The following is a 25445-nucleotide window of genomic DNA, read 5'->3' as shown; positions in this document are numbered from 1 at the left end:
AAAGTTCAAATTTAAATAAAAAAAAAATCAAACTCAAATCGAAGTGATAAAATATGATAAAATAATTACATTTTTTCAAAAATCTAAAATTATGGCTTAGATTAGTTCAAATCCGAACTCACCTAAACCTAAAAAATTTTAGATACAATATAATTTGAATTTGAAAGAACTCAAATTCAAAATAATTTGAATACGATATGATTTAAACTTGAAACAATCCATATTTAACATAATTTGATTCCAAAGTACTCGAACTTAAACTCACTCGTTTGCCTCCTTTAAACATTAACCCTCAAAAAAATACTTGAATGATCTATAATCAGAACCTCCATTATAATACATGGATTACAAAAATAAGAAACACCAAATTGGTCTAACTACTAAGTGATTATAGGTTAAAGTGTTACCTGTGGCCTACTTTGATACTATCGAGTGAAAGAAGATAATTTCCAAAATCTAGCACTGTAATTGAATGCTATCTCTTACCTATCTATCTTAGATTTTGTGAGATAAAAGAAAGAATAAATAATAAAATGAGTTAAAATTCAAAAGAGAAAAAAAAATCGAAATATGAAGTAATTGAAATAATTTATTTATTTTGGATTTTTTGAGAATACACAATAGATTACAAAAGTAGAGTTAAAATAAAAAAGAAAAAAAATTGAAAAGACTCATAAAACACATCATCTAAATTTGATTATTTAAAATATGATATGTTAATATAATTTAAATATAATTGATAATAAAATTTAAAATTTTAATGATAATTATATATAAATTTAATAAAATAAAAAATATATTTTATATTTTTTTTATTGATCAAATTATAATATAATATTTTTATATAAAATATAAATACATAAATTTTATTATTTTATAAAATATAAATACACGAATGTTTAAATCTATCATGACAGCCGTTGCAGAGGAGAAGACGAGGGGGACCCACCAATCTCATCTAAAAAGTACTATAAACGATAAAACTAACCACTCCCATCATTTTGTATTCTCCCCCAATTCCACCCTGGCACGTCCTCTTCACCTTCGCCCGATTCCTCCACCGCCTACCTTTTCAACCGGTCAACCACGTGCAACTCACCTGCATTCCCCCTTGTTTCTGTGGTGCAACAAATTAAAGTTGAGAAAGAAAAATAAAACTTGATATTATTAATGTTATAATAATAATAATAATAATAATAAGAATTATTATTATTTGTTTGTTATTAAGAAAAAATAAATAAATTTCTTGGTCTTGGTGTTGTTGGTGTTGTTGGTGTTGGTGGTGTTGTAGTATTTGGGTCTTGCACTTTCTTTGTTTTCTTTCTCTCTTTTATTTCTCTCACAGCAAAATCTGACCCCCACTCCTTTTCTTTTGAAAGATCGTTTCTTTCTTTGATTTTTGCTTGGAATTTTTCAGCTTTTCTTTTCTGTTTTTGAGAGGAAGTGAAAGGGAAAAAAAATTATCTTGCATCGATGAGGATCAGGAAAAGACAGGTTCCGCTACCTTTCTCTTCTATTTCACCAGTGTCTCCTCCCTCAGATCCCAACTTTAACCGGTCTCCGGTGGTGCAACTCCCGCTGCAGCAGCACCCTCCTTTACCCGCCCCTTGGTTTGATCCCCAGTCCCCCTCTGATGATCCCAATCACCCGATCGGACAACATCCACCAGCCCAAGGCCGTGATTTGTCTGCTTTCCATGGAACAACAACAACAACACATGGACAAGAGCTGAAGAAGAAAGAAGATTACTTGGTCAGTTCAATGATTCAATCCCAACAAAAAAGTACAACTTTTTGGTTATTTTTATCATAGTTTAAGGTTGTTTACAAGAGTGCACTATTTTGCAATGTAATAAAAAAAAGCATCTTGGTTGAAATTCTTTTTACTTTGATTAATTTGCACCCATGAGAATTGCATGAGGTAAAAGAATACAAAAAACTGAGTAGGATCCTTTTTATTTTTAACTTTTTGTAGGTTTTGCAGCAAGGAGGAGGAGGAGGAGAAGGGGAGAAGAGTAATTATACCAGGTAAGAAAGGAAGGGCTGAAAAAGTTAAAAACAAAAACTATTTTTTCTTCTTTTATTTCATGATATCTTGTAGTAAAAAGGTGAAAAAAGAAAATGAAAATTGCAAAAATAAAAATAATACTGTGAGTGGAAATACTGTTTTAGTTGTTTTATATCAGCTTTGGCTAGCTACCATACCTTCCTATCGAATCTAATCTTAGTTGTAAGTTTCTTCTTTTTTCTTTTCCTTTCAATTTTGGTCATGCAGTGCACGTTAGCATGGGATGCTGGTCCCCTTCTCAACTCTCAACCAATATCTTTTACATCTTTGCTCTATTTTGCACTCGTTTCATTTATCTATTTTCTATTTTTTTTCTCTGGCTGTAAAAATTTATGTTTGTGGCTGTGGATCTTCTGGGTTTGGTTGGTTTTCTAGGAAGAAAAGTGTTACGGGTGCAGAACTAGGAACTGGGTCTCTTTCACCACCGACTTCTTCCCATCAAGGTAGGATCAATCATTTGCATAAAAAATGTTAGTCAAGAGGAAGAACGAAATCACTAGTGTTTGATATAGTATTGAAGATGTTGCACTTGTTGTTGTTGTTTTGATTGCACTAAATAAAGCTGGTGGGAGCTGGGGTGAGGGAGAGAAAGCATTTCCATTGAAAAAGAGAAGAGGGAGCTTCGAAAGAAGAGGGAATGATGATGATAAGATAATGGAGAAAGATACTCATAAGAAGGTGATGATCAATACCAACAAGATGAAGACTAAGATGAACAAGAAATTTGTGCAGCCGCAAAACGATAATGAACAAGAAGAAATCAAAGAGATCAAAGACAGTGCTAGCACTACTACAGGTGATAATAATAATAATAATAATCCTAGTAGTGCAAAAAAGAGAGGTCGAGGTGGTGCACTAATGGAAGGGTCACGTTGCAGTCGAGTTAATGGAAGGGGATGGAGATGTTGCCAACAAACCCTCGTTGGTTACTCTCTTTGTGAGCATCATTTGGGTAAAGGTAGGCTAAGGAGCATGACTAGTGTTCGAAGCCGATCTTTAGCTAGTAGTAATGCAGCTGCAAAGGAGGAGCCGCCTAATAATAATGATCATCATGATCAGCCATTATCGAATTGCTCTTCCCCATTTCAACAAGCAAAGCAAACACAGCGTGAATTGCTTGGTGAAAGCGGTGAAAATGAGAATGAAGATCAGGAGGATCAGAAACCATTGATGATGACAAAGAAGAGAGTAAAGCTTGGGATGGTAAAAGCTCGATCGATAAGCAGTTTGCTGGGTCAAAACGACAATGCATTTGCAGTAGCTGATGATAATAACTAGCAGAGAGTGTATAAAAAACAATAATAAAAGCTGTTGCAACTGTTTCCAGCTTCATTTCTGTTTGAGATTTTTGATGAACAGATGCTTGAAAAAGTGTTTTCAGTTATCGTTTTCTTCTTCTCTGCTTTTTAGTGCCTTTATTTTATGAATGATGGGCTTAATATTAAAGATAAGGATTGGAGTTTTTTCCAATTAATTGGAGGATGATCTGGCCGAAATGTATACTTTAAGAAATATTATTATAATAAATCTATATGTCGGGACTCGGGAGCCACCCCCAGGAGGCCCTAAGCTTAGATAGTTACTGTATATCTTTTGACTAAGGAAAGTGCATCAACATCCAGTCATGGTCATGGCTGCAGGACACATGGTCTGGAAATTCTTGATCAAGGAAGCAAAAAAGAATCTGACTACGAAAGAAATTAATTGAATCTTTGTTTAATTAGAATCATATATTGACTTCTGCTTACAAATGGAAATGTCTATTGAATTTACAAGATTTCCCTCCATCTGCGGATTGTACTATCCTTGTTTAAGTAATTTCTGAGAAGCTTTCTATCCGAAATCTGAGTCCTTAGTTTTATCAATTATTTTTTTCCTTTTGATGATGAAGCTGGCCTTGCATAATAGAATTGAAACGGAAGTTTTCTCTAGAGGAAAAATAAGTAGTATAACTATATATCATCAAGCTTTATATGTAATTGCATGGGTCAGAATGGTTTTCCTTATTTTGATCAAAGATATTTGTTCTATGATAATTAATTCTTCAAAATAATAATTTGATGGACTAGGTAACCCATACTGCAGGTGATTTTGTTTTCTTTTTAAACAAAAAAAAAATCTTAATTTGAGATAAAAAAAAAACTGTAAGTGCTGGATTCAAAACAAATATTTGTGATAATGTGAATAAGGAAATGAGATCCACAAGTAAATAAATGTTATGATTTGCGTAAAAGTAATATTACTCGTGTATTGAAGTTCAAAGATATGGAATTTATTTCGACTTCAATAAATACCAATTTACCAGTCAACATTCTAACGTCTCCCATAATATTGCACATGATTGACTAGATAAAATTTAATGAAAATTCCATTCTTTCATGCAAAATTCATTGTTTCTGCAGGATGTATATTCTGATCCTTAATATAGATGATCATGATGGAAAATCTACTGTTGATTGGCTCGGTCATATACGTTGAACTTAATGCCAATCAACGAAAACCTTTTTTATATATGTTGGGAGCAGATTGTGCAGATCCAAATTTTTGGCAAAATTTTATTTAGGACACCAACTACTGCTAAAGAAAACATATGGGTTCAAATGATAGGAAAAGATCAAACTTGGAATAAGTTTTTTTATGAGAGGAGCTGTCTAAAACCTGATAAAACAAAAAATCTAATATTTTACCAACAAATCACATGATTATTGACAGATGTTGAGTTTTTTGGCACTGGGGAAAGGGTGTCATACTGTCTCCTTGCCTTAATTATAGATGTTGGGGTGTCTAGAGCTTTGCATGGGACAAGCGGAAGCTGATGATCATGGTTTAACATACGCTAAGTCCTAAGAAACACTAATTCAAAAACATTTTTAGTCTTGGTCGTTAGAAAATCCTGTAACTTGATTTGATTCGTCAGGAAAATTTGTTCTTGTTACATGAATGAAAGATCAATGGAATGAATTTCATCTTGTTTTTGGTATAAGGTTATAGCATGGTTTATTTTTCGCAAGCATCGTTGCTTTCTTTTGAATAAATAAATTTCACTTATCTAACAAAAAAAAAAAAAAAGAAATGAAATTCACGATATAAGAAATTCGATATTTGGTAACAACTTTATTTTTTTTTTCCAGAAATTTTATAATATTAGAGATTTTGTACACAATAAACTATTACAAATTACATTTCACAGTAAAAATGTGTATAAGAATTGCTAGAAATAATTTTTCCATCATAATCAATTGTACCACTTATTACAGCAACGTATACCTTGTTGCAAAAAGATTTTTGGACGATATAAAACGTTTTAGATTGCAAGATTAGGACATAGGTACTAATTATTTCGGTGCATCTCATTTGTAATTTTTTACTATAATTTTATAATTATTTAATTATAATATAAAAATTATATAAGAATCTATTATTTGTAAATGTGAATTTTATATAAAATTTTAATGATTTAAAAAAATTTTTATATTATAATTGATTAATTATAATGTAATAATTGTAAGTAGAGATCACAAAAAATTTGAAATTTTTTAAAAATTAAAATATTATTTTAATATTTTAATATATTTTTAATTAAAAATAAATTAAAAATATTTTTATTAATAATTTAATATCTCAACTGAAGCTTTTAAATTCTTATTCAATACTTAATCTAAATCGAATTAAATTTTGAATTGAAAGAATAATTCAATCCGTGAACAAACCTAATGATAAGTAATACGGAGACTGCACGTATTTCGTACCAAAAAAGAGTCTTAGGATGCTCTTGAAAATGCTTGATTTGCATGCAGTACTTTGAGCAGCCCTATAAAGTCATAAAAGAACCCCGTTTAGAAGACTCTTCTTCAGCTCATAAATGTCTTATGTGTTGTGCAATTGGCTTTTGTGATGAAAACGCAACTGAAAAATATGGCATAGACCCACAAGAGAGAAAGGAGCATTTGCAAAGAATAAAATCAAGTTTATAAAATTCACATAAAGAAACGAGGGCCCTCTTGCTTTCCGCCGTATAATGGGGGCATTTTTAAATAAAAAATTATTTATTTTCAATTAAGATTTGATTTTTATGAAAAAATATTTCTAAATTAAAATTTTAAAAACACCAAATTAATTTTAAAAGTATGTTTTTAAGATCGATAATAATGGATTAAATCGAAATAAAATCCGAAGACATATTTGATTGTAAAAATAATTTTCTTTTATTTACTCGGATACAACAAGGAACAATAAATGTCGCGTATCTTAACGGTAGAAAAATATGCGATGATATGATTATATATGGTACGTTTCATAATTACGTTTGATGAAGTTTGACTCTTAGTATGAATGCCAAATTAGATTGTCTCCAATCATGATCATTTGGAGTAAGTGCTAAGCTTAAAAAATAGTATATATATAAGAATATTCTCCACCAGTTTGCCTTGTTTCATTGGCTGATCTGCTTGCTTCCGGGCATCCTATGCTTATCAGTCACGCCAAGACATGACGTTGTGGAATTTTGTGAGAAATGTTTATCTTGTCTGGCCTTAATTTGCTCTTCGTCGGTACTTCCAATATTAACCAGCACAACAGAGGTTGACTTGAGATTTATTAGCTAAGCTCCTACACTTAATTGTCATTATCATTTACCATGTGTCAAAATTATTAGTTTTGTACAACACAAGGAGGCTAAAATTAACAATTGATAATACGAAATTATACCTTAATTGATTAGGTGGCTATCCCTAAGAGTGGGCGATTTAGGTAGAAATCTTACATTCCAATTGTAAAACAGTTGGTTATTTTGCAATTGCATGAAAAAAAAAATGTAATTTTGATATCCTACTTGCATGAAATTATGAACTGTTTTTCAAATATACAGAAAATTCTGTTTAGAAATGAAGAGCATTTCGATCAGTGTCAGCTGTGTTCAATGGATTCATTTCATCCCTAGCTAGTGCAAGGATCTATCAGAATATATCTGTAGCTGAATATGTTCAATAAGACTTGATTTGGATGTGTGGTGGGTGGATTTTCATTGCATAGTGGATGCTGTTTTGTGATTAAACTTAGTTAATTTGTGTGGCTCAAATACAATCAAATTATTGTTCCTGATGAGCCTAGGCCATTAAATGTGACAATGAGACCTTTCAAAGATGGAGACCTATTTAGATTGAGACCATTGCCAAAGCCATCTCCACAAGCTCAGATTCTGGTGCCCCCTTAACCTCTGTACTCTTTACTTTGAAACCATACAAAGTAATAAGAAAATCAATTCGCAACAGTAAAAACATAATGAATTTAGCTTCAGTCTTTTGGAAACTCTAAACCCATTTTGAGCCAGCCTAGATTTGACATTTTCCTACTAGTTATGCAATTTATTATGTAAACCTGGAATCGTAATTATCACTGAAAATTTTTACCCCAAAGCAATCTTAATAAAAATATAATGTTTATAAATCGATCTTCAAGCTCTGGCTCACTGTTTCCACTTTCCCATGTTTCAAACATCTTAAATTTCTAGCTATCATCAATCGACTTGTTTGAGCCCTGCATGTCCCAGCCAAATGCCATGGTGAGGTGGCCTAACCTAATTAACTAGATTATCAAATTAATGTCCCTTGTGTAACCAGATTATCAAAGGGCTCTAAAGCAGAAGACAAAAGATTGCGTAATTGCTAATGCTTCTCTGTCGGATGGTGATTTCCAGAACAGAAGAAGAGCATTGTGCGCAGAAGAAGCCGAGTCAAGTTGGAAGATTGGGAAATTGCTAGGCATGAGTGCAACTTATGGAGATGAACTTGTGATTGGTAAGTTAACTGGAAATAGCGGCCATGAATAGGCAGTGATCTGGTTTCCAGGTACTGTTCCCCTGCTTTCTATATTTTAATCTTTCGGTGAGCCTAGTTTTTTGGAGGTCACTTGGGTGCTTATCTAGTTAAGATCTTATTATTGGATAAAAGATTCAAAGATGGACGTCTCTATCACAGAATCTTTGTGGTGGTCTACCCCTGGGGCCTGTGTGTCATTAGTATTTGGTAAGAATAGGAGTTATTCCGTTCAATGGATTCCTCCCCCGACGGGTTTGTTAAGGAAAAACCATTTCCGGCTTGGTGCGTGGATTCCTGCGAAATGATGATGGTATTATTATGGCTATGTTTTTCAGGGCAGGAAGGTTTACAAGAATTATATATTTACTGATCTTTTGACCATTTAAATGGATTTAGAGCTTTCAATCATATTACTCAACAATACGTTTTTCAGGTTATTATATAGTGGGTTTACTCAGTGTATCTGTCTCAAGGATTGATGTGAGCTGGCGTGAAAGGAGGCTTACCGCCATTGAAAACTCTGGAACATTTTCTTGATGATTTGATCAGGGAGTTGCCTTATGTTTAATGGTTAATGATTTTCGTGAAGTAAATGGGATGACATGAGTGTTGGCTTAAGCGGGGTAAAAAGATCTGATATGTTTTATTGCCTGGGGGAAATGTTTATCCTTATCTATGGGTTCTCTCTATGCTTTTTTGAGTTTGAACTGATACGTAAGATCTATTTTGTAATGGTTGAGAAATTGAGAACTCTCTACAACCTTTTCTATCCTTCTATTAATACATTACACCTTCTTTAGCACCAAAAAAAAAAAAAAAATTAATGTCAGATGTAAAGTGAGCTATTAATTAGACAATGAAATTAATTATATATATATATATACTTTAATTTAATGCTGCAAATCATAGCCGAAAGCCAAGATATTTGAGAATAAATTTGGTAATTTTAGACACAATACAAAAATATTAAATAAAAATACTAAAAAAAATGAAAGTGATATCATTTAAAATTTTGATAAAAATTATATATTAATTTAGCAAAACTAAAAAAAATGCTTAATGTATGGCTTATCAACACGAATTTAATATAATAATTTTTATATTTTACACGTATTTGATACAAAATAAACATGATACGAATACACAAATTATTAAATCTATATAAGAATAAATTAATCTATTATGTTTTTTCTGATTTAAAGTGTAATCCTTTTTGATGTCTGCAATTATGTGATTAAGATGTATGACTTCATTGTTTAGTTTTCCTGCCTTTCTCATGAATGGGAATTTGCATTTTTTTGCTCGTAGTTGCGTATGTTCATTGATGAATCTTACATTTGTTAATCCTATTTTTCATTTGCACTAAATTTTGTTTTCTTATGTTTGACACTTAAATTTTGTTTTTCTTCAAAATATATCTCTCAAATAATCCAATTTATTTTTACAGTGAATGAAAACAAAAAAATCTTGGTTTTATTAATGGAAGAAAATCTGTTGTCATCGCCACCATAAAAAGTAGCAATTGTTGCAGTAGCATGCATCATAGTTAAAGAGGGAAGAGATGTGATTTTAGTTTGCTGTTAGATATACAGCTCGGGTGAGACTTTTAGAAATTTGTCTGGTTTTAATTTCTTAATTTTATGGTGAACGAGGCATTTGAATCTTTTGAGGAAAAACTCAAGGTGCAATATTAGCTTCCTTTGTTATAACTATTTTACCTTGTAAGTCTTCAACATTAAATTCATTCAGGAAAGACCAGCAGATACAAATCTCAGATGTCATTTTATGAGCCTTAATGGCTCAAGAAAAGTTTCCATCAGATTCAACCTTAAAGCAAATTAATTGCTCTCAAGTGCTGAGTGGCATAATATTGTCTTCTGCAACTTTTATAAGATCCTTTTTCCTTTTAATTCTTTTCTTTCTTTTCAATTGCTATTGATCTATTCATATAGTTATCTAAAGCTCTATAACATTTCATACAAGGAAGAAGCTTATGCTTGTTATCGGTTTTTCATTTCCTATTTTACAGTATGGCCTCTAGATCTCATCAGATTCATTCCTTTCTTTAGTTGTAAAACACTCATGCACACATATATCAGAATGGATTCCATCATGTTGAGATTTTGTACCCTGAAGGTTGACATTATAGCTATGTTTTTGGTTGAAATTTGGGAGTTTTAAGTGATCTACCGGAGTCACTTCTATTGATTTATTAAAATGGTGACAGGGAACACAGGAGCAGTAGTCTGATTTTTATAAGATAGTTTGTTATGTTAAAGGAAGAATGATCGTCATAGGAGGAGATTGTTTTTGCAAAAGCAATGAAATTTGGAATCAAATGAAAAAAAAAATGATTAGAGATACTCTTTTTGAGAAGAAACTAGAAACAGAATCAGATTTGTAGGAACATGCAGTAATAATAAAGATGATGATGGCAGTGGTGAGGATATTGCCAAGTTATTGAAACAAGTCATAATGAAAGATAATCAAGACAGCAGTCTAGAGAAACTGCTAACATAACATCTCCATGTAACAAATGGCTATGATGCAAACAAAAGCTAAATACAGAGCTAGAAAAAAGAAAATAAAATAAAATAAAAATAGAGAAAGAAAGAAAAGGCAGAGGATACATGTAATATGCATCATGTGATTTCTATCATCCAAATCCTTGGATCAGCAATCAGGAATTGCCAATATCTATATCAAATGGGAGGTTTCCAGAGGTTACACTTTCAAATATAGTCTCTCCTGCTTGGTTAATGAAACCATCAATTAATTCTTGAACCACATGGCCCATGAGATTGTTGCCTGGCTTTGTCGTGTGAGGAGGCTGAACATACTGAGGAACTGCAGCAATGATGGTTGGCGTACTTGTTGTATAACGATTCATTTGATGAATAGGTTGTGGACCATGCTGACCAATAGCTAAGGTTGGCATACTTGCTGCATAACCATTCACTTTGTAAGGTTGATTCCAATTTGATGAACCGGCTTCGGGAATTGGAGTTGGAGTTTGAACGTATGGAACAAAGATTTGTTGTGGTGGTATGGGTATGACAGGTTGAGAAACATGGTAAAATGTTGAACCTGAATTTGGAAGATCGGTCATGAATTTGGAAGACTGGGGAGGGAAACTTCGAGACCTATGCAGTTGGGGCTGTTGCTGTATTTGTTGGATATCCGTGACAGGTTGAACATTAGTGTAGGCTCTATCAGAATGGCCTAGAAGTTGCTCCTGATGTGTTTGTTCGACTTGAATTGCTCGGATAGGTTGAATTTGAATATTGACACTATTGCCGTCATGAAGTTTTTGCTCCTGTGTTTGTTGGATCCCTTTCACAGGTAGAGGATGGGTAGTGGCAATAATATTGTGGCAAAGCAGTTGATTCTGCTGTGTCTGTTGGACCCCTCTGACAGGTTGAGGTTGATTGTGCGCTTGATTGGCTTGGCACAGCACTTGCTCCTGATGTGTTCGTTGGGTTTGGATCGCTCTTGCAGATTGGAGTTGAGCATCGGCACAATCAGTAGGGCACAGAATCTGTTGCTTTGTCTGTTGGATCTGTGTGGCTGGCTGCAATCGGTTAGACATCGCACAGTTCATGTGAACATCATATTTGCAGGAGCCACATCTATACAGCCAATGGTTTGAACCAATTTGCTTGCAGATGTCACACTGAAATTTCTTCTTACTATATGGAGGGCTGAAACAAAGTTCCAGTGTGTGATGGTGGGTGCTAGTATTGACTGATGAAGGGTTATAGATGCAAAGAGTGTGTATATCAAGCTGACAATCTTTACAGTGGTAGCAAAAGCCTGTGCCAAGTTTCCCACAGGCATTGCACTTGAAGGAACCAGTAGCATAAACAGGGGATGAAAGAAGAACAAGGGTGTGTTTCGAGTCGACTTGATGCTCTACGTTTGGAGGCATACGGGAGCAACTTTTGTGAAGGCAGTAGTTGCAAGTACTGCAAAGGTAGAACCATCCTGAGACCTCTAATTTGCAACCTGCACAAATAAATGTGTTAGTGGTTTGCGGTCGAAAATTTAGCAGTTTTAAGGGATGTGGGTGACTGAAATGTTGAACAACTGGATCCATATCAAGCCTGCTCATTTCTCCCGTTGTCCCCATGAAATGATCATTTATCTGCTGAGGAATTCAGAAGCAATATTAAGATACTCCAAGTGCTAATTTATGAGAAGATTGTATGTGAACATTTGATCTCCTGGACGCTATTTTCCACAAGATGTCGCTTCATGACAAACCCTGATTGCAAGGTTAGCTGTTTAAAAAAATCTCAAATCTCCACTATAGGCCAAGTCGGCCTGCATCAGTTGAGCTTGACATTATCACCGTTTACTTTGTTTGGGATGAAAGCGGAATACAATACAAAATTTTATAGACATAAAAAATTATTTTAGACGGCTTAGCAATGGTGTTCACACTTCAGACTATCTGAGCATCCAGGGAAGAAAACAAATGGTATATTCCTAGTTATCTCTTTCACAAGAAACCTGTCTCTTGAGTTAATTTGCCATCCATACATAGTTTTGCACTGTTCTGCTAGTTGTCTTTATTCATATAAAGTCAAAGTCAAAGTTAAAGTTAGCTAATATCATTAATAGAAGGTAATGCTGTGTTTTTCCAGTATGTCAATAGCTGACTCTCGAGCCCTAAGCTTTGTGATTCCAAGTATATGCCATTACAAGTTTGATGTCCGAAATATTTTTTTTTTTTTGCATTTTATTTTTGAACATACTCATATATATATCAAATTAATTTTCTATTTTTTTAACTTTTTGACAATAAAAAGTATTGTACATCAAATGATAAAAACATTTTGAATTTGTAATATTAAATACATGCTAAAAAAAAAATACAGAGTCTAATTAGTAACAAAGAGATTGACTCTTAGAAGTCATCTTGTAGCTTGGTTTCCTATCACCTAAAATATTTTGCTTACAATTCCGTAATTATTAATTCCACCAATCTGTGAATCCGAAATGGAGACCATACACTCACACACACACTTCACCTTCATCGATGGTTCAGAGCTCATAACTGTATAGAATTCATTGTAAAATTGAATCTCAAAGAATGATCAATAGCCAATCAGGATTGGCTTAGGCAGCAAAAATATAAAAATTCTATGCTTAATAATAACTGAAATCTGTTCTAAAAGTGGATTAAATGTTTTAGTTATGAGTTTTCAGTTTTAACTGAATGTTCTAGAGTCTGGACACTTCAATCCACTCAATGATGAGAATAGCAATTAGGAATGTCTGAATCTGTAATCCTACCATGCAATGGAACTGAGGTAAAACTCAAATATATATACATTCCATTTGTTCATCATTAATATGCTTGCCAAGTGTAAAAGAAATGATAATGGAACTCTGACTCAGATTGGAAGGACATGATATCAAGCTAGCTAAAACTTTGAATAGCTCATCTTGAAAATTTACAACATTGTGTTAAAAAGGGTAAAAAAAGAAAAAAGCATACTGGATACATAGGTATCCACCCTGGACACTCAATTTGCCTTTTCTGCTTTTCAACTTCTTCCATCACTGAAAACTGTAGTACTTGTCCCATATTTTGGTGAAGGTCAATATTGTAAGAGCTTCCACCAACATGAACACCATGATATTCGCGGCAAAGATGAAGCAACATAATGATGCATTAATCTTTACCCTTTAAAAAAAATAACTGACTTTCCCTACATTTGACAAAATATTAGTATCAAATTCTGTTCATTTCTGCTAAAACTTAATCGGTTTAAACTATGGAGGTAAATTACCAACAACTTGACTAAAAATACTGTTAGGAGGAGGAAAAATACATAAACTTGCCAAATGTATTTTCTATGAGACAGAATATGCGGAGACCCGTACCCAATCTAAAATTTATAATCTACTTTAACTTAAATGTCTTACGATTTTGTCCCACACAGAAGGTGCCTTGCAAATATAAGTTTAAGCCTCACTTGTTAACACTTGAAGGTTTCTCCGCCTGATGAAGGCATGACATGGAGGGTTAACAAGTGATCAGGGTGACTAGGATGTCGATATGATATATTATAGCTATGTTTTTGGTTGAAATTTGGAAGTTTTAAGTGATCTACCGGAGTCACTTCTATTGATTTATTAAAATGGTGACAGGGAACACAGGAGCAGTTAGTCTGATTTCTATAAGATAGTTCGTTATATTAAAGGAAGAATGATCCTCTTAGGATGAGATTGTGTTTGCAAAAGCAATGAAATTAGGAATCAAAGGAAAAAATGATTAGATATACTCTTTTTGAGAAGAAACTAGAAACGGAATCAGATTTGTAGGAACATGCAGTAATAATAAAGATGATGATGGCAGTGGTGAGGATATTGCCAAGTTATTGAAAGAAGTCATAATGAAAGATAATCAAGACTGCAGCAACTGCTAAAATAACATCTCCATCTAACAAATGACGTTCATGCAAACAAAAGCTGAATATAGAGCTAGAAAAAAAAGAAAATAAAATAAAAATAGAGAAAGAAAGAAAAGGCAGTGGATATATGTAATATCCATGTGTGATTTCTATCATCCAAATCCTTGGTTCAGCAATCAGGAATTGCCAATATCTAGATCAAATGGGAGGTCTCCAGAAGTTGCACTATCAAATATAGCCCCAACTGCTTGGTGAACGAAACCATCAATTAATTCTTGAACCACATGGCCCATGAGATTGTTGCCTGGCTTTGTCGTACTAGGAAGCTGAACATACTGAGGAACTGCAGCAATGGTTGGCGTACTTGCTGTATAACGATTCATTTGATGAATAAGTTGTGGACCATGCTGACGAACAGACACGATTGGCATACTTGCCGTATAACCATTCACTTTGTAAGGTTGATTCCAATTTGATGAACCAGCTTCGGGAATTGGAGTTGGAGTTTGAACGTACGGAACATAGATTTGTTGCGGTGGTATAGGTATGACAGGTTGAGAAACATGGTAAAATGTTGAACGTGAAGTTGGAAGGCCGGTCATGAATTTGGAAAATTGGGGAGGGAAACTTCGATACATGACCAATCGGGGCTGTTGCTGTGTTTGTTGGATGCCTGTGACATGTTGAGCATTAGTGTTGGTTCTATCAGTATGGCCTAGAAGTTGCTCCTGTTGTGTTTTTTCAACTTGAATTGCTCTGATAGGTTGAATTTGAATATTGAAACTATTGCTGTGATGCAGTTTTTGCTCCTGTATTTGTTGGATCCCTTTGACAGATCGAGGATGGGTACTGGCAAAAATATTGTGGCAAAGCAGTTGATTCTGCTGTGTTTGTTGGACCCCTCTGACAGGTTGAAGTTGATTGTGCGCTTGATTGGGTTGCCACGGCAGTTGCTCCTCATGTGTTCGTTGGTTTTGGATCGCTCTTGCAGATTGGAATTGAGTATTGGCACAATCAGTAGGGCACAGAATCTGTTGCTTTGTCTGTGGGACCTCTGTGGCTGGCTGCAACCGGTTGGACATGGCACAGTTCATGTGAACGTCATATTTGCAGTAGCCACATCTATACAGCCAGTGGTTTGAACCAATTTGTTTGCAGATGTCACACTGAAATTCCTTCGTACTATACGGAGGGCTGAAACAAAGTTCCAGTGTGTGATGGTGGGTGCTAGTATAGACTAATGAAGGGTTATAGATGCAAAGAGCGTGTATTTCAAGCTGACAGTCTCTACAGTGGTAGCAAAAGCCTGTGCCAAGTTTCCAACAGGCATTGCACTTGAAGGAACAAGTAGCATAAACAGGGGATGAAAGAAGAACAAGGGTGTGTTTTGGGTCGACTTGATGCTCTACCTTTGGAGGCATACGGGAGCAAGTTTTGTGAAGGTAGTAGTTGCAAATACTGCAAAAGTAGAACCATCCTGAGACCTCGTATTTGCAACCTGCACACATAAATGTATTTGTGGTTTGCGGTGGAAAATTTAGCAGTTTTAAGGGATGCGGGTGACTGAAGTGTTTAATAACTGGATCCATATCAAGCCTGTTGTCCAGATGAAATGATCATTTATCTGCTGAGGAATTCAGAAAGCAATGTTAAGATACTGCAATTGCTAAGTTATTTAGAATGTATGTGAACATTTGATCTCCTGGACGTTATTTTCCACAAGATGTCGCTTTATGACAAATCCTGATTGCAAGGTTAGCTGGTTAAAAAAATCTCAAATCTCCACAGTAGGCCAGGTCGGCCTGCATCAGTTGAGCTTGACATTATCAGTGTTTACTTTGTTTGGAATGAAAACGGAGTACAATGGAAATTTGATAGACATAAAAAATTATTTTAGACGGCTTAGCAATGGTGTTCACACTTCAGACTATCCGAGCATCCAGGGAAGAAAACAAATGGTAAGTTCGTAGTTATCTCTTTGACAAGAAACCTGTCTCGAGTTAATTTGCCATCTGCACATAGTGTTTGCATTTTTCTGCTAGTTGTCTCTATAAATCTGAAGTCAAAGTTAAAGATAACTAATAATATCATTAACAGAAGGTAATGTTGTGTTTTTCCATTATGTCAATAGCCGACTCTCGAGCCCTATGTTTTATGATTTTAAGTATACGCCATTACAAGTTGGACACTGATAAACTACTCCCCCATCTCATTTTTTGTCCTTTTTTTTAGAGATGTCCTGAAATGAATTTTTTTTTCATTTTTTAACGTACTCTTTTTTTATACATATTTCAAATTAATTTTCTATTTTTTAACTTTTTAACAATAAAAAGTATTGTACATCAATATGATAAAAATATTTCGAATTTGTAATATTAAATACATAGAAGTCTAATTAGTGACAAAAAGATTTGACTCTTATAACTCGACTTGTAGCTTGGGTTCCTATCACCAAAAATATTTTCCTTACAATTCCATAATTATTTAATTCCACCAATCTGTGAATCTGAAAGTGGATTAAATGTTTTAGTTATTAGTTTTCAGTTTAACGGAATATTCTAGAGTCTGGACGCTTCAATCCTCTCAATGATGAAAATAGCAATTTGGAATGTCTGAATCTGTAATCCTAATACACAATGCAACTGAAGTAAAACTCAAATATATATACTTTCCATTTGTTCATCATTAATATGCTTGCCAACTATAAAAGAAGTGATTATGGAACTCTGACTCAGATTGGAAGGACAAGATATCAAGCTAGTCAAAACTTTGAATGGCTCATCCGGAAAATTTACAACATTCTGTTAAAAAGGGGAAAAAGAGAAGAAAAAAATCCTGGATAAATAGCTCTCTCCCCTGGACACTCCATTTACCTTTTCTGCTTTTTATCTTCTTCCATCACTGAAAACAGTAGTACTTGTATCATATTTGGGTGAAAATCAATATTGGAAGAGCTTCCACCAACATGAACACCATGATATTTGCTGCAAAGATGGAACAACATAATGATGCATTAATCTTTATCCTTTTAAAAAGTAACTGACTTCACCTACATTTGACAATATATTAGTGTCATCAAATTCTGTTCGTTTCTGCTAAAACTTAATCAGTTTAAACTATGGAGGTAAATTACCAATAACTGGACTAAAAATATTGTCAGGAGGAGTAAAAATATGTTAACTTGCCAAACCTATTTTCTACAAGACAAAATACCCGTGCTAGACTATGGCCTTTGGTTACTTGCACTTACTTTCTCAGATTTACTGCTCTGATCTCCATTTCTAGACACGCTCCTGGATTCATTTGACATTTTCTTTCTATTCCTTTGCTCCCCTGAATAAGTGCCGTCTCCAGTTAAGAATGCCTCATTCATCCTACTATTTGGATTACAAAAATCAAAACTTCCCTTATTAGCACAAGTAATTTCTTGTTTGGTTGGTTCAAAGTTGATTGTAATCCTCTCGAGCATAATGTTATTTCTATCATTTACTGTTTCTTTAACTTTCTGGAGAGCGCTTGCATCAGAAAGTTTAGGCTCCTTTCTTGCCTGATTTGTATAATCGAAACTTGAATAAGATCCTGCCAAATCTATTGAAAAACATCCATCGCTGAACTGGTAACTTGGCGCTGTAATAAGGTCACCAGAAAGTAGACTTGATTGGTCTGTCTCTTGTGCTTGTACTTCTGAGCTTGGAGAAGTGCCAGAAATATCCGGCTTGCGACTTGATACAATGTATTCATTCTGGCCATTTCTTATTTTAAGTTTCCTTTTAGGACTATGCAATCTCTCATCCCATCCAACCACTGTTTTAAGAAAATTTTCTTGTGTTTTCTTCTCTCTGATATTTCTAGCCACACCCAGGGATACTAATTGAACCAGCTCTGTGCCTTCATGAATGTAATCTTCTGCTTGTTTAGTTTTCAAGAAAGATCCTGAAGAATACTTTATCTTTCTTGTCAAAGGGTCTGGCAATGGTGCAGTTGGATGCCGAAAAGATTGTGTTCTTTGATTGGAAATGGCACAGGCAAGATGTGTATCAAACTCACAGATTTGACACCTATAAAGCCACCCTTTATAGCTGGCCAGTTCTTTGCATATGTCACATTGCAAGTCATAAGGAGGTGAAAATTCTAGTTTGAGTGTGTGAAGGTGGGAAGTGATTGCTACGGAAAGTGGCAGTGCTGAGCATAAGATATGGTAGCAGTTGCAAAATTCTGCACAGTTGTAGTAGAATCCATTGACATGGTGTCCACAAGCCTCACACTTGAAGGTTTCTTCGCCTGATGAAGGCATGACATGGAGGGTTAACAAGTGATCAGGGTGACCAGGATGTCGAGTTTTCCTAGGCATATTGTAGCACACTTGGTGAAGGTAGAAAGGGCAGGTTTTGCAGTGGTAATAGCTTTTAGCTGGGAATATACTGATCTTGCACCCAGAACAGGTAATATTTTCTGCCAAAATAAAATTGGTACACACCATTGGATGGTGATGACTGAAATGTGGATACATATGCTCCTCCTTAAGTGCTTTCATCTTCTCTTTCTATTAGTTTTCTATCTTCTTCTGCTCCTCATACAATTTTTTGCTTCCTCCTCTGCTTGTCTAAAAGTGTGCATTGCGGGGAGGGGCCTGCTTGATTAAGATTGTTTGTGGAAAAACAGAAGATGTGGGTTTGGAATTTGAACCTCGAAGGTGGCCTAGCTGCTAGCTAACAAGTTCTTTATGACAAGGACTCGTACCGGCCTTGACAACAACACTTTCTTGATTGCGAGGTTGTAGTTTTTGTCTAGTATGTACTCTGGATTCAGATCATAACTCACAAGCCACAGGCCGGCCAAAAAAAAATTGTTGATCTTTCGACTGGAATATTCCAACTTCTTCTGTAACTCCATACTCATGTCTCTATCTGAATCCTAATGGCAAAGAAAAATAGAGGTAGCGTCCAGAGTGCTAGAATTTTCAAGCTAATAATATAACCGTCAGATTATTTTCTTGCTGAATACTTACCAGTGTCATACTCCTATTCTGCTACCCAATCTGTTCGCATTTAGGTATTATCCTATGTTCCTTTTGCATATATACTTGTTCAAAATCAGATCACATTTATCTTAGAGAAACTCAACTTAATTTGTTCAGGTATGCAACATTCAAACTTGCAATCACTTATATATGTAGCCCACATTCCCGCAATGCAAAGATTCATGGTACCAATTGAACCATAATCCTTTCTTCATAGGGGAGAGTGCGTTGAATAAGTTTAAGGTTCAAATAGTTATCAGTCACTATATTGAATCAACTAAATTCTGAAAGGCTAAATAAGTCTATTAAAATTTGTTCTGCTGGCCAACGAGAGTTCCTCAAGTACGAATTCAAGTTGACAAGGTCAACAAAATGTTCTGAACTATCAGAACAATTGATGGATTGGAGTAGAATGTTCAAAATTTCTCCGAATAATGAAGCTTGTTATGTGATGTTCCTTGTTCTGTTCAGTTTACTAAAACATACTCTGAATTTAGGTTAGGGAATTGATTGCACATGTATTTTGGTCTATATGCATAAAGGGCATTGATTGCACTTGTATTTTGGTCTATGTGTACTGTTGTAATAGGAGTCTAACAAATAAAATAAATAAATCTGAATGAAATTTTCAATTGATAATATAAATAAGTTATTTAATTTAATTTAATAAATTAATAGGGGTATTTAATTCGATCAACCACTATCTATCCTCATACGAACATCAAGGAATGAATAATTCATTTATCAACAAGGATTGATTCAATCGATAGTTCCCTGATCTTTCTTTCATAATGAAGTGAGAATGAAGTTTGGGAAGAAGAATAAAAAAAAAATGATAGAACCAGACCAACAATCAGGAGAAATGAGTAATTGCCAAAAAGTTGAGCTAGTTGTTGAAAGATAGAAACAGTTCTGAAAACCAGGATAATTGGTTGTTTACAGCCAAAGGTTTGGAAATTTTTGTAATAATTTAGAAGATAGATCATGGTAATGTTCAGTGACTGATTTAGTGAAATGTGAAAACAAAAAGTGGTACTAGAGGATTGGAAGAAAATAAGTGAAGTCATTAGATTTAGTCTATTAAGCCGTTGATTTTTCATTTTCCCTTCTTAAATGAAACAAATAAATAATGTAGGTCCTTTCTACATTCTAGTCAGTCTTGGCTGCTGGAATAGTAATCAAAACAGCTGAAGCCAGCTAATTGTCTTTTATTTCATGTTGAAGCTGATTTTGACCGGATTACATGGATTTCTTCGGTGTGCATCACAGCCTCCGAAGCAGACCTTGTGGATCATGCAATCCAGAGACTTTGACCAAGATGCAAGAAAATGGAGAATACTATCCATATTCTCATTAAACTTTTTATTTTTAAACTGAATATTTGTTAATAAAATAATAAACTCTTTTTTTTTTCTGACTGCAGAAATTTCGATTTTCAGATTGTACTGGCAGCAACAGTTTCAGAAATCCATTGCCGGTTCTTGACACATGTTTTGTCACCCCAAATTCATGCCGTTTTTCCAAGCTCCTAAGCTGCTAGTGCAAGCAATTGTGATCTGTAGCAGCCTTATACAGGTTCAATGCTTAAACTTCAGTTATCCATCATTCAGCGGTGCAGATGCCAATGAATTTGTAAGTCTTAGTTCCTTGATCATCAACGATGTCATTGAAGTGAGTCCTCTTATCACAGATGCATCAGGAAGAGTCCTGTATAAGGAACAACTTAAACTATGGGATAAGCTGAGAGGCACCAAGTCATCATTCATCTCAACCTTTGTGATTAACATCAGGCCCCAGACCTCTCCTGGCGGTGAGGGACTTGCCTTCATATTAACTGACAACCCTGCTCTCCCTAACGACAGTGGACGTCAATGGCTTGGGATTGTTAATGCAAGTACCATAAATGTTAACAACATAGTTGCTGTGGAATTTGATACAAGGAAGAGTGATTCCGAGGATGTAGATGATAACCATGTTGGAGTAGATGTGAAAAATATCTATTCCATCAAGCAAGAACCATTAGCAGGCCATGGTGTTAATCTTTCAAGTGGTGAAGATATCACTGCTAGAATCCAGTATGATGCAAAATCTGATAAAATGACTGTTTTTGTGATGTTAACTAGAACAGGTCAACTGAACATAGGGAACCCTATTTTCACCGTGGAACTTGATTTGTCTGAAAATCTTCCGGAGGATGTTTTTGTGGGATTTTCTGGTTCAACTGGAGAGCATACCCAGGTCAATTCTCTAAAGTCCTGGAATTTCACCAGTTTTGAAGTTAGAGTTAAAAGTAGAGTCAATCTTCTTTGGCTTTGGATCTTGATTCCAATAATAGTTATAATTTTGATAGGAGGATTTTCCTACTTCTTGTTTCGAAGACGCAAAAACAGAATAAAACAAAAGGACGATGATGAATTGGAGATTCAGCAAGAAATTCAAAGGTCATCTAGTGCTCCCCAAAAGTTCAGACTGAAGGAACTTATAGCTGCCACAGGTAATTTCAATGTTAAAAACAAACTTGGCAGTGGAGGATTTGGCACCGTCTATAAAGGAATTTTGAGAAAGGAGGAGGTAGCCGTGAAAAGAATTCAAAAGAACACACGCCGTGGAAAGCAGGATTTTATAGCAGAAGTGACCACCATTAGCAACCTCCACCACAAGAACCTTGTTAAACTATTCGGTTGGTGCTATGAAAGCAATGAACTACTCCTCGTTTATGAGTTCATGCCAAATGGGAGTCTAGACAGGTTCATATATAGGAATACAATTCCAAACAATTTGTATAAAACTCTGAATTGGGTAACGAGGCACAATATCATTTGTGGAGTAGCTAAGGCGTTGGACTATCTGCATAATGGTTGTGACAAAAGGGTTATTCATCGAGACATAAAAGCCAGTAACATAATGTTAGATTCAGACTTCAATGCTCGATTGGGAGATTTTGGACTAGCCCGAACCATTCAATTGAATGAGAAAACACACTACTCAACCAAGGGGATAGCAGGAACACCCGGATACATGGCTCCAGAAAGTTTCCATACCGGTAAGGCAACTGTTGAAACTGATATCTATGCATTTGGAGTACTAATACTGGAAGTTGTCAGTGGGAGAAAACCAGGACACCAAAATGAGCAGAACAGCTACAACAGCAGCATTGTAGAGTGGGTGTGGGAACAACACAGGTTGGAAAAGCTTGGTGATGTTATAGATCTTCAATTAAACAAGGACTTCGATGCGGATCAAGCACAGTGTATTCTTCTGTTGGGGCTGGCCTGTTGCCATCCAAACCCGTACGAGAGGCCCTCTATGAGAACTGCTTTGCAGGTTCTTACAGGGGAAGTAGCTCCACCGTCTGTGCCTGCTGAGAAGCCTGCATTCATTTGGCCGGCCATGGTTCCAACCATTGGAGAAGAGATGGATAACTCCATCACCGGAGGTCAACTTACCACAACAACGGAACTCAGTGGCAGGTGATAAGTGCATGTATCTCATATTTAATAACAGAAAACTGAGTTCGGATTCTCTTTCCTACATTTAAAAAAAAAAACTTCTCTTTCTATTAAAATTAAACATCCGCTCGTAGGGTTGATTATTAATAAATCATGAAATAGGGAAGGATAAAAAAATTTATTAGTTCAAAACATCTATTCTTTACTTAAATGTGTTAATCATCTTTCATAAACTTCACTTGTTTGTTATCTACTAACATTAACAATGAAGCAAAGTTAGGAGATGGCTGGCGTAATTAAACCCCAATGCTGACTCTTCTTCAATCCTCCCACAATTTCTATCTACTATTCCAATTCAAAGAAAGCTCATGTAAATACTTGCTTCACCTCTTTCTTATGGTAGTGCTTCTACTCTGTAATTTTATAGCTATCTACATTTTCTAGGGAATATTCTCCAACTAATGGGTTTGGTTAAGAATCACTTTAAAGTTTAATGTAAGTAAGATTTACAAGTAGAGTTTACTTTTGACAAAAAAAAAAAAAAAGGGTTTACTATTTTTTCATTGTAGACACCCAATTGGGTCCGGCCCAGATCAATTGGGCCTGGCCCAAATGGGTAAGCCCAATTTAATTTTATCTTATATTTTTTTTTCTCTTTTCTTCTTCTTTTGTATTTTATGTATTGTATTATTTATTATTATTATTATTAATTAATATATGTATATATTTATTTATTTATTTTTTGTTAATATTTATGCGTATTTTATTATTTATGTATATATATATATTTTATCTTTTTTATTTTATTCATTTTTGTATTTTTACTTATCTAATTATATATCTGATATATTTTTTTATTATTATTTATCCTATAATATCTGCTGATTTATCTTTTCTAATTATCTAGTTTTTTTTATTTTAATTTTTATTTTGGAGGGCTAGGATTGAAAGTTGAAGAATCCCATTAGGAGTGAGAATTCAATCAGAAGAGTCCAGACTGGATTCAAAGATTGAATTCCCGTCCAAAGGGGAATTGGGATTGATCAGAAACTCCTGATCAATCCCTATATAAAGCACTTCAAGGAACAGAATGGAAACACACAAAAAACAGTGAGCAAAGCTACTGATTTGGGAGTAAAAGAGGCGTATAGGAAGCTAAAAAAGGGTTTAGGAGTGTTCTGGGAGCTAAAAGAAATTTTTTGAAGATTTTTCGATTTTTTTTTTCTGGGAATTTTTGGAAATTCCAGTTTCCGACGAAACTTGAATTTTCCGGCCAAATCTTCGGCCAACCTTGAAGTTTCCGGCGATCTGCCCAGTTTCCGACGAAGAATCCCAGAAACCGGCGAATAATCCCAGAAACAGGTAAACTTTCGGCCAACTTCCGGCTAAATTTCCAGATTTCGGTGACTTTTTCTAGAATCCGGCATCGGTGTTCTTCAGTTTCTAGAGAGAAGAGAGAGAAAAAAGAAGAAGAGAGAGAGGGGGAGGAGCGTTCTGTCGAAAAACGGAGGAAGGTGCCTTTTATACCTTCCCAAAACGACGTCGTTTTGGGCTTTAAGTTAACCAGGAGATCCGCGCGTTTTGCCGAACCCGACCCGACCCGGACGTCGACCCGCTTTCTAACCTGCGCGTGCCAGCCACCCTCCGAGCCGAGCCAAGCCGCCAAGCCGCTCCCCTCGAGCCGTTTTCTCTTCCTTGAGCCGAGCCGCGATCCGAGCCGCTCTAGGTTTTTTTTTTTTTTCCTTTCTTTGTTTATTTGTTTATTTTATTTTTTATTTATTAGATTAGGTTTATGTAATATTCTTTTTATTTATTTTTTATTATTTTATTTTCTTTAAATAAAAATAAAAAATTCCAAAAAAATATATTTTTAGGGAAAAGTTGAAAGTATCAATTTTCCTTAGAAATAAATTTCCAAAAAATATTTTTAGGGAAAAGTTGAAAGTATCAATTTTCCTCAGAAATAAATTTAAAAAAAAAAAAAATTTTTAGGGAAAAGTTGAAAGTATCAATTTTCCTTAAGAATAAATTTCCAAAAAATATTTTTAGGGAAAAGTTAAAAGTATCAATTTTCCTTAAAAGAAAAATAAATTTCCAAAAAAAAATATTTTTAGGGAAAAGTTGAAAGTATCAATTTTCCTTAGAAATAAATTTTCAAAAAAAGGGTTTGTGAGGAAAAGTTGAAAGTATCAATTTTTCCTACAAAAAAAAATCATTCTTTCCTTCTTTTCTATCTTAATTTTGATTTTATTTTTTTTTCTTTAAATAATCCGACGACGAAGCCTCTGCAAGTGAAACAGTAGTTTTTCTTGCATACTCTTGAGGTGAGGAAGTTTTCTCAATTTTTTGCTAAAAGTATTAGAGTCAATTGAGAAAAATTTCCAATAATTAATTACTTGGTAAAATTTTAAGGCTTTTGGATAACACGAATTTCAGCTGGTACCATCTTTTGATGGGCGTTGTGAGGGTGCTATAACCTTTCTCACACGTAACCGAACTCCCGAACTCTGTTCTGGTTAGTAGACCTGAACCTATTCTTTTAGGGACCCTTGAATTTAGGTGTTCCCTTGAAGGACAGATTCTTTAGGTGGTCAATCGCACCTAGATAAAAAAGATTGGTGACGACTCCCAAAAGTCAATGTCTGGCGATAGATCCCCGGATCTAGACGTT

General features: G+C 34.7%; 3 protein-coding genes, 1 long non-coding RNA gene and 1 pseudogene across 5 annotated transcripts; 3 read left to right on the top strand and 2 right to left on the bottom strand.

Moving 5' to 3' along the window:
• The first annotated feature begins 1238 nt into the window (after positions 1-1238).
• Positions 1239-3451, top strand: LOC111310916 (uncharacterized). Of its 2 annotated transcripts, XM_022910288.2 has the most exons (4): positions 1239-1752; positions 1975-2027; positions 2443-2510; positions 2630-3451. In XM_022910288.2, exons 1-4 carry the CDS (start codon positions 1474-1476, stop codon positions 3343-3345), a joined length of 1116 nt encoding a protein of 371 aa, XP_022766023.1. In that variant the 5' UTR covers positions 1239-1473; the 3' UTR covers positions 3346-3451. The 2 variants fall into 2 exon arrangements, with proteins under 2 accessions (XP_022766023.1, XP_022766024.1); XM_022910289.2 differs by lacking the exon at positions 1239-1752 and having other exon boundaries at positions 2011-2027; positions 2275-2510.
• Positions 3452-6805: 3354 nt separating this feature from the next.
• On the top strand, positions 6806-8652 carry LOC149520258 (uncharacterized). Its single transcript, XR_016329061.1, has 2 exons — positions 6806-7627; positions 7763-8652. It is a non-coding gene; the product is annotated as an uncharacterized LOC149520258 (long non-coding RNA).
• Positions 8653-9066: 414 nt separating this feature from the next.
• LOC111310560 (uncharacterized) lies at positions 9067-12675 on the bottom strand. Its single transcript, XM_089745717.1, has one exon. The coding sequence runs from the start codon at positions 12010-12012 to the stop codon at positions 10564-10566; it is 1449 nt and encodes a 482-aa protein (XP_089601843.1). The 5' UTR covers positions 12013-12675; the 3' UTR covers positions 9067-10563.
• Positions 12676-16863: 4188 nt separating this feature from the next.
• On the bottom strand, positions 16864-18839 carry LOC111310559 (uncharacterized). The gene is made up of 5 exons (XM_022910044.2): positions 17556-18839; positions 17439-17449; positions 17223-17289; positions 16974-17106; positions 16864-16931 (listed from the first exon to the last, which is right to left on the bottom strand). Exons 1-5 carry the CDS (start codon positions 18837-18839, stop codon positions 16864-16866), a joined length of 1563 nt encoding a protein of 520 aa, XP_022765779.2.
• A 1995-nt stretch (positions 18840-20834) lies between these two features.
• On the top strand, positions 20835-22799 carry LOC111310915 (putative L-type lectin-domain containing receptor kinase S.5 pseudogene; annotated as a pseudogene).
• The last annotated feature ends 2646 nt before the right edge of the window (positions 22800-25445 follow it).

This window comes from Durio zibethinus, chromosome 1, assembly GCF_047325235.1.
Source record: "Durio zibethinus cultivar Kanyao isolate XHJ-2024 chromosome 1, ASM4732523v1, whole genome shotgun sequence".
NCBI classification, from domain to species: Eukaryota; Viridiplantae; Streptophyta; class Magnoliopsida; order Malvales; family Malvaceae; genus Durio; species Durio zibethinus.
Note: the sequence above shows the minus strand (reverse complement) of the source record. Positions and strands in the feature narration are given on the sequence as shown.